The sequence below is a fragment of the Artibeus jamaicensis genome, unplaced genomic scaffold (assembly GCF_021234435.1).
Source record: "Artibeus jamaicensis isolate MK-2021 breed Jamaican fruit bat unplaced genomic scaffold, CSHL_Jam_final scaffold_1283, whole genome shotgun sequence".
Lineage (NCBI taxonomy): Eukaryota > Metazoa > Chordata > Mammalia > Chiroptera > Phyllostomidae > Artibeus > Artibeus jamaicensis.
In genome coordinates this window covers 2,292,446-2,302,195 of record NW_026522028.1, presented here as the reverse complement: position 1 = coordinate 2,302,195, position 9,750 = coordinate 2,292,446, and the positions used below count along the sequence as shown (strand labels likewise).

The 9,750-nt window shown below is 35.1% G+C and overlaps 1 protein-coding gene across 1 annotated transcript in view; it reads right to left on the bottom strand.

Moving 5' to 3' along the window:
* Positions 1–1,865: 1,865 nt before the first annotated feature.
* Positions 1,866–9,750, bottom strand: part of TMEM47 (transmembrane protein 47) — a 29,867-nt gene continuing 21,982 nt past the window's right edge. The window contains exon 3 of the mRNA XM_053655821.1: positions 1,866–5,201. Within this exon, the coding sequence (XP_053511796.1) occupies positions 5,023–5,201 (179 nt within the window). The 3' untranslated portion in view covers positions 1,866–5,022. The remainder of the gene's footprint in view (positions 5,202–9,750) is intronic.

Genomic DNA, 9,750 nt, shown 5'->3' with positions numbered 1-9,750 from the left:
CTTTTATAATCATTATTCATATGAAGTCATTCAACTTGGAAATAATTGCTTGCCAAAACTGAGTTTCTCTGGTGAACCACTCAACACAGCTTTAGTTTTACAAAGAACACCATTCTTTGTGTGCTGTTAATCTTGGCTTAGAAACACCACACATTATCCTTTCCACTTGAACAGTTCAGCTCCTGTTCTCTTAGTTATACTTTGGGACCATTAGACTTACCGCTGGAATATAAATGTGAGTCACCTAGCTGGTGACTCTTCAAAATTTTTCCATGTATAGATACATGAACCCTCTGCTCACAGCAACATTTAGTGGTTGTTAAAAATAAATATGAGGACTTCCCAGTCTGAAAACCTGGCCTTATATAGGAAAAAACTGTTGGCATTTTATTACATGGAGTCTTGTTAGTTTCATTTGAACCCTGACATTAGTAGCTATGAGACCATGTTCTAATACTTGAATAGAAGTTAAATTATTCAAATAAATCAGTGCTTCCTGTGAAAATACTAAGTACTTAATTCAAATCTTTATTTGCTCTTTTTTGGTTTGCACTTCTGAAAAGCTATTAACAGGTCACAACATGAAAATTTGCTAAATTATAAATCCAGGTATTCAGTGGATTATGCTATGGAATACAAAATAATTTCACTATCAAGTTATTTTCTAACCAAAGTTACTTAGAAACCATCACAATGGAACACTACGTTGACATAATATGGGCCTAACTTAATAACACAGACTGCGAACGGGCTACATTGCCATTATGACAAAGCAAATTGAAAATGCTTTCCTGTTTCATGTTTACAATGAAATCTCTGAGGGCAGAGTATTTTCCTTTGTCAAATCCTAGTGAAGTTATGACTCCATATCTTCCAAATTCAGGTTAACTGGGTCATGGATAATTACCAAGCAGGACGTTTGTAAAGGTGTTCTGCTCATGAGAATTCTGTATAAAAATGAAAGTATTTTATGCTGAAAATATAATACATCAAGTGAATAATGTGCTACTCTGTCAAATTAGAATAAGGCCATTGAAACAGAAAATTATGATAGAAAACTTGCAAAAATTTGAGAATTTGTAACTTTTAAGTATACTTTTGAAAGTTTGATGTTAAATATGCCGTAACTGGCAGGTAATTTACACTTTTAGCAGAAAAATATACTGTGAACCTATTAAAATTTGAGGGTTTATGAGACATGAATGGATAGATGTTTGTGACAAAAATATATTTTATGTTCAAACTGATTTACTGACAGGAAAGTTGCTCAATCATGTGTGGTCTTATTATAACCTTAAGAAAATTTTCTGAAAACCACACAAGTTAATTTCATTGTCTAATTTAAGTTTCCTTCCAAGTGTGCTCACAATTTTATATGCACAGAGGGTGGTGGGAAATTTTGACTTTTAAAGTTATGAATTTATTTACATATACACGAACACACATGCATGTGTATACTGCAAATTTAGAGTGCCTCTCTAAAACATAGACATGATGCAGGAAAGCCTGCTTTAACATACCTTGCAAACACTGAAAACTAAACAAAAACACTTTCACTACTGCTGTTTCTTATTGTGTGATGAGGGAGTAGGGAAACGATAGCACACACCTCTTCTTTCCCTTAAAATAGAAAGTTTAAAAAGGCATTTCCCTTCTTTTATTGTTCAGATGACTCAGGTACAGAAGAGAGAATCTTGAGAATTGGAAATAAAATGTAGTTTTTAAAGGAGTTGGACACAAAATGAGCATGTCATATTAAGCTGTGTTTTCAAAATGATACATAAAGGACAAAATGAACTGAATACATGCAATTTGGGAAACTTTTAGAGGGTCCACACAGTAAAGAAGACACAGAGTCAAACCACAGCAGTGAAACCACTTTTATTTTTCTTTTTTCCACATAGATAACTTCGTGTCAGCTACAAAAATCATGAAATGAAGAACTCATCCTGAAACTGCAAACTCAAAACCACTGGAGTGATAAACAGGGTTCCCCCAGAGGACTGTTAGAAAAAATAACCTGTATACCATGAATTGATATTTAAGTCATAAACATGTCATATATTTTTAAATAATAAATATAGAATAGCAGTAGAGAAACTAATCGCATAAACAGCATGAAGTATATTTTATTTTTAAGACAGATGAAATTTCTAGGCACAGTTTTAGGCATTAAAGAGGACACAGAGGCATAGGTTAGTGTGCGCTGCTCTGAACAAAAATACCGTCTGAATAAATTACATTGCTAGCCATACAATTAGATGTCACTTACCAGTCAGTTCATTTGCATGTTTAATATACAGGTACATGCTAATCCATATATATCATTTATATGTCAAACACATAGGTCTCTCTATTTTTTTCTTTAAAATTTACATGTTGAACTTACAAAAAGCTAAATAGTTGTGCAAGAAATCCAAATAACTAGCCCTGCTGAGTACTTTTTGCTATATGTGTATCTCTTTCTCTAAGATAAACAATGGGTTTATAGTTAACAGTTTTGCTTGTAAGACAACATCAAACAAACCTAAAGCTGCAAAGACATAGTGTTAATGCAGGTGAAAATTCACTTGTGTTTACTCTGAAAGACAAAACAGTATTTCAGATGAACAACAACAACTCATGTACTGAGCTTGTTAGTAATGATGAAACACTTCCAAACATTAGTGATGGTAGAAATTAGAAATATAGCATAGGACTTTTCACTGGGAAGGGGAAAGGTTATATAAGAAATCGACTTTTTAGTAAACTGCAAATTGTGTGCCTTAGCTGATAACATAGTCTTGTCATATTGACAAAGAATGGAAACTTGAGAAAGAAGACTTGAGATGTGATATTCCAACAGCACACTGCGTCCTCTACTAGGACTAAGAAAAGTGCCTCATTGATGTCAGCACCAAAGTACTGTTCTTTCATTATTCAGGAATAAAGAGGTTCTCTCACAATAGAGAGGGCTTAGTAGCCAAAAATCCCTTTCCAACAAATATCGTATTTCTCATGCTGCTCTGACAGTATGTAATTAACTGCGAGACAGTCTGGCCCAGATTTTGCTATGTATATTTCTCAAGAAAATTGCTTCAAAAGATTCTATAATACTAACATCTTTCTGGAAAATTTTCACTCACAGTTTCTTAGGATTCTACATAGAAACATACATTTTTATAAAGGTTTCTCTCTAGAATGTATTTAATCACTTTTTTCCTGTCGCTGATAAAATAAGAATAAGCCTGGTACTTCATATTTACTTTGTGAGTCTATAGAAAAGTCAGAAGATAAGAGATTTTTTAAGCATTTGAATAATAAAATATGGCATTTTTTCTGTTGTTTTGGCAACAGTTTTTAAGACAAGCTGAAAGCGGACCTCTGCTTCAGGAGGTAAAGTAAATTATTAAATACTATTGATGTGGTACTGCTCTTAACAAATTTTACAATAGAAGAGAACATAGGTATGTTTTAAACGATTTTTCCAATGCTTCTTTCTGCGAGAGGGCCAAAACCAGGACATACTGTTTTAGTGTCTTTGTTAACAAAAATAATTATTTATAAGTTTTATATTAGAACTGTATATTTGATATAAAAATACGTTTATAATTAAACTATCCAAATTTGTATATTAAACAGGATGGACAAGTTTGCAGTGTGAAGTTAATTGCACACTTATCCCCTATTATTGGTATTTCCTTCCATTTGAACAGTCAACAAATGATTCTCTTAACATAAACCCATCATAATTTTGTGCACAAATCAGTTAGCCCATTATTTAACATCAGAGGACCAGGTGATAACCAGATGAATTCCACTCCTCTACTGAGACATTTAGACATTTATATACTCTATCACTACTCCTGTATTTTTAGTAAAGACATTGAAAAAAAGCAGCCTTCTATTTTAAACAAAATAATCATCCTAATTGCTACTCTTTTGAACTACGGTGCTTACAGAAGAATCATGAACTTTCAGATTAATACCATTTCAATTTTTCTTCTTATACAATTCTATTGAAACTTTCCAGTGAAACAGTAGAGAACATAGAGCAAAAGCTTTAATGTGTACTTTTGTACGGTAAATAAGTGTGCATACCGATCTAAACCTCTTAACAACGTATACAAGGTTAGTGTTCAAATCACGCCACTAGAGCAAATATTAATCTTATGTGTGATAGGCAAATGCAAGTGTAGGACTAGGGAACAACTTATTACCATATATGGCCCATCTATAAAAGTATTTAAGCTTGTTACATATGCACAATTATTCACTGTAATGTTTGGTGAGTGATTTAACGGGTACTTAGGACAAAAGCAACTCATGCATGTTTCTTTCTAGTTGCCCCAGGGAAAGCAGAGACTCCCAATTTTCCTCATTCTAGATATGGCTGAGGTACAATTTCTAACCACATAATGAAAAGCACATTGTCTCCAAGTCTTGACTCCCTTCCCAGGGAAATGCTGATTGCCAAAGCATAACCTCCCATTAAAATGAGAACTCTTGAAGATGGAATATGTACTGTTAACCACTTACATTCAGAACTCCCATTAGATGCTGATGGGCAGTTCACTATTCAAGAGCTCACTCAAGCAAAAAACCAATGGCAATGTAGTCACTGGGTGGGAAAAGCAGGTGATAAGGACTCTAACAGTATAATCCTTGTTAGCACAAAGGGGCTTCTAAATGTTGCTTATGCCAGCTGTTCCCCTGCAGGCCATAGGAGATTCAGGCATTTCTCTTCCCAACTAGTTTCTCACAATGGTTGCTGCCATATATACCCTTCACTTGTCAAGAAAAATGACATGAACATATTGGAAGTTTGCAGCATTTGCCTATGTCTAATCAGCTCTCTTAATTTGTGCAGGTCCCTAAAATGGATGTAAAAGCTGGTTATGATGTTGACAGCCAAAAGGCAAAAGATATTAAATCAACTTAGCAAACTGCTTCACACTTCACAAGTATTTTAGAAAATAGTGAGTTAGAAAAGATGCAGATGTAATCCTTGGATGTTTTTCCCCCACTTTGAGACTATTGGTTCTAGTAGTAGTCTTCGTAGTTCTTAGGGTTCAGGCAATAGAGGATGGCACCCCCAAACGAGAATATAGTTGCACCCCATGCCAGGCCGTAACCCCAATTGAACTCATGGTAAATTTTCAAGCTCACAGTTTCAATGAACTTGATGGGGTAAAGCACCAGGCTGCAAACCTGTAAAACAACTGAAAGAAAAGCAAATCAGAGTTAGAAAAATGCACTTATAGGAAATAATATAACATATAAACACACATAGGTATAAGAATTATTTTAACCAAATAAACATAAAAGGTAAAACATTTGAAGTACTGATTATTCTAGATGGCATATACTTTAAAATAGTAATAATTTTTCTTTGTTTAACACTATTTTCACACTATACTAAGAATTACTCTATTAATAATTAGTAAATCACCATCATAGTTTTTGACAAAATAATTACTGCAATATAGTAGTTTATATGGGCACACTAAGTAGTTATTCTCCCATCACGTACACATACAGGGGTGAGCAAAAGGAGGTTTACAGTTGTACAAATAAATAACACAATAATGAATAAATAATATAAGAATAAACTCTTGTGTTTCATGTACTCACAACTGTAAACCTACTTTTGAGCACTCCTGTATATAATTATTAGCATTACAGCAAGTGGGATGCTAGTTAAGTTTAAGTGTTCACTTACGTAAAACCTATAAATAGGTCCCCAAGGATAGTGACTCTAAGTATGGGCTAAAACTCTTACTATTTATTTATGCTTGGGGAACTGGGGAGTTCAAATTCATTTGTATTTATGAAACTGGTCAACTTGTGATTCAAGATGTGCTTTTGTTATTGTTGCTTCTCAATATCATCTACCTCAGTCTGATATTGCAGCAAGTCCTATTTTGATTAAACTATTTCCATCCTTTTTCTCTCATCCAGTCCACACTCATCTTTAAAAGGGGGTTCAAGAGTCATCTTTGTCAAGAAGCCACACTCAGTTATACCCTTTCTATTACATACAACAGATAGCATTTATACATTTAATCCTTAGTCATTTTTGAAAAAGAATTAAGTTGAAGGCAGGGGAAATAATAGCACTGGAAAACCTAAGGTAATAATGGCTATTACTATAGAGCACAAAATTTAGCCCTCAATTCTTAGTTCATTCTCAGTTAGGGCTAAAGAGGAAATGTGATGAGTCATAGATAATAAAATAAAATGAGCCTATTAATCAGGAAGGAGTGCTTTAAAATATCTAAATAAAGTGGTATTGTTCTGTGGATATTTTTATATGAGGCATGGGATTACAAAAGAGATGATGTCTTCCATTCGAAATCATAACTTCCTTTTAGTCAACTATTATATCACTTCCATTTTATAAATCAATTTACTAACTGCAATAGAATTTATGAGATACCTCTGACTCATTCTCTACTATATGAAACAGATAATCTCCTCCCTGAAATATCTGGGACACAGCACTATGTGACAGGAGTTGGCAAACTACCAAATCTGGTCTGCTGTTTTTGAAAAAAGTTTTATTGAAACACAGCTGGGCGCACTCATTCATGTACTCGAGGAACTGCAGTAAAAACCATGTGGCCCACAACGCCTTAAATAGTTACTATCTGGCCCCTAATTTTCTTTTTTTTTCCTTAAATATTTTCTTTATTTATTTTTCGAGAGAGGGGAAGGGAAGGAGAAAGAGTGGGAGAGAAATATCAATGTGTGGTTGCCTCTCATGCGTCCCCTGCCGGGGGGAACTGGCCTGCAACCCAGGCATGTGCCCTGACTGGGAATCGAACCGCGATACTCTGGTTCGCAGGCCCGTGCTCAATCCACTGAGCTACGCCAGCCAGGGCTGGCCCCTAATTTTCAAAAGTTTGCCAACCCCTGATATGAAAGTACATTTATGGTTCAAATTATTATTATTTACCTCACCCTAAAAGTACTGTTAAATTCCAAAAGTGCAACAATGAAAATGTAAACAAGTAAGAAGTAGAAGAATAAAGTTTGATAAAATATAAAAGATATAGTTTATTACATTTTTAAAAAGAGTAATAAGGTGGATAGTATGTTTATTAAACTGGAATTTTGTGCTTTAAAACTTACTCTCATCTGTTCTCACTACCTGTAAAAGATCATTATTATCAATATGATTAGTGTTCCTAGAAAGTCTGTATAACCAGTTAACTCTGATACAATACTGATAAAGTACAGAAAATTGAGGAGGGCATGATTCCTCAAAATAATTACTTTCTATGAAGCCCTAACTAAGAGTCGGTGACCTTTCTGGAACCTGGTATAATTCTAGACATGTCTAGAATTCTAGACATTTTTACCATGCAGGTCAGTAGTTCCACATTACTATTGAAACTGAATGGATAAATGGAATGGATAGGTCTCCTTTTTTATGGATAGGTCCATAAAAAAAGGAGACTCAGCATCTGAAATAGAAATCACACTTTGTTGGTAACTTAAAAATCTCAAAGAAAAGGGTTAAATCATTGTTAGGAAAACTGATAGCATATTATATAACCCATAATATTTTCAGCCAGTAACTACTAAATGTGTATAAATTAAAAAATATCAGCTGCCTCTGTGTGTAGACGCAGAGCTACCTTTTCAGCTACCTTTTCGGGTAGCTGAAAGGGTGTCTTCACATTTTCGATATCTTAATACTCACAAGAAGTCAATTACTATCAACTGTGAGCTATAGGAGAAAAAAAATTCCAAAGTTATTAAGTAAATTTGAAAAAAAAAACTGTATTTCTCCTTAAGGTTTCTATACTCTGGTCAGTAGTCAAATCGTGACTGATCTTGGCAGGATAGGACTGAAATATGAATGTGAATTAAGAATAACAATGCATCTACTTATTCCACAAGTTCATTCAATCAATAAATATCTGAACGTTTCTAAAATGATACAGTTTAAGACATTGGTAACAAAAGTGCTACCATCATGGGTAGGCAGTTCCTTGTAACTAAATGCAGAATATGGCAGATATTGTGCAGGGACATACAACTACAAGAAAATAAGTAAACAAGACAGGGTGCTATACTCTTAGAGAGTTAAAGAAGATATTTCTGGGGAGGAGACATTAGAGCTCAGGCCTGAATGAAGTGGGGGGTATAGGTCAATAGAGGGGGAAGTGACCAATATGGGGGGGAAGGCAGAGGCAGTGCGAAGCTCCTGCCACAGGAGCACACTGGGTGAAGTGAAACCTCAGTAAGCATGCTGTGGTTGCAATACAGAGAACAAGGGAGGGAGTAAGTGGCATGAGATGATGGAAAAGACAGCCAGGCATGGACCTGTGAATTATGGTCAGGGGTCTGGATTTTATTCTAAGTGTGATGGGCAGCTGCTGCTAGAGGAGTTTGAGTAGAGAAGTAGTAACTGATGTGAGATATATTATAAAAGGCTTATACAGCTTCTTTGGTGAACCTACCAGTCCCTGGAGTGAGATGTTTAGCTAGACTGCTTTTAATATTCATTTCAGTATGCTTTATTTAGCAACTATTTGGCCTCCATGGTATAATATAATAACTTAATGTTCCTCTAGTGGAAAAGTAGAAATATAACTCCATTAGGCTCCACTGGCATACTCTCCGGAGCAGCTTTCTTAGAGATAAAACTTAATTGTGTTGTAGCCAGATGAAAATTATCCTAAAATGCTTTATGCCTGTGAATTATTTTACTCTCTTTGGAATCACTGAGAGAAATGCATGCAATAGCAAAATTTAGAACAAATACATATATTCCTGAACTTGCAAATAAATTTCTCCACCTAATAAAATACATCTATGCAAGCAAAAATGCCTCCCTGTCTTCTGGAGATGCTGCAAAGGAAACAAACATAAAGGGCTGAGAACTCAATAAAATACCACCATACTACCACCCTGTCTTACTTTACCACCAATCAATAGGGTCTGGCTGTAGTGATCTCTACACTGTAATTCGGAGACCACAAATGTGAAGTTTTATAGTACTTTAGAATGTGAAGGGAATTTGAGGTTCATTTTAATCCCCCCATCTCACTTTTTTAAAAAGAGGCAGCAAAACTACTGACCATGAAATTGTGCCGATAGGAGCAGGAGCAGAAATTACAGGTGATAATTCCTTTGCTATGGCTAGTTTTCTTTATGGGGATGTTCTTCAATGTTTTCAATATTGAAATACCCAAAATATTCCATATTGGAATGTTCAATATTTTCTTAAAGGAGATATTTCAATGTTTCGACAAACATTTATTGGATGCCCACTGTGTTTAAGGGGAAGGGAGTAAGTTAGATTGGCCATGGGTCTTGCCCTTTGATATTTCTCACTGTATGTATGTTCACTTATAAGCCACTCATCACATATTTACTGACTTTTAACAATATTCTAAGCACCACTGGTGCCTGGGGACAGGAGGAAAGGCTTTAGAGATGAAGCATCAGTTGAACTGGTTCTTGAAGGACAGACAGGACTTGGTCAGAAGAGAGAGATGACTTTTAAGAAGCAGCAGCAGTTTGTATGCAGCTGAGAGGTATAAGAAGGTGTGCCTATGGAAAATTCACATTGGTGGAATGACTAATACATTTGTATGGAGATGTTTGGCTCAAGCTACAAAAGGCTTAATGTGTCATGAAAATAATAAACTGGTTTCTATAGGAAGACACCTCACAAGTTAGTTTAGTTGCAGATGCTGTTGGTGCTCTGTCCATAGTCCCATCATCATCACTCTGGCATATATCAACCTGACTTGC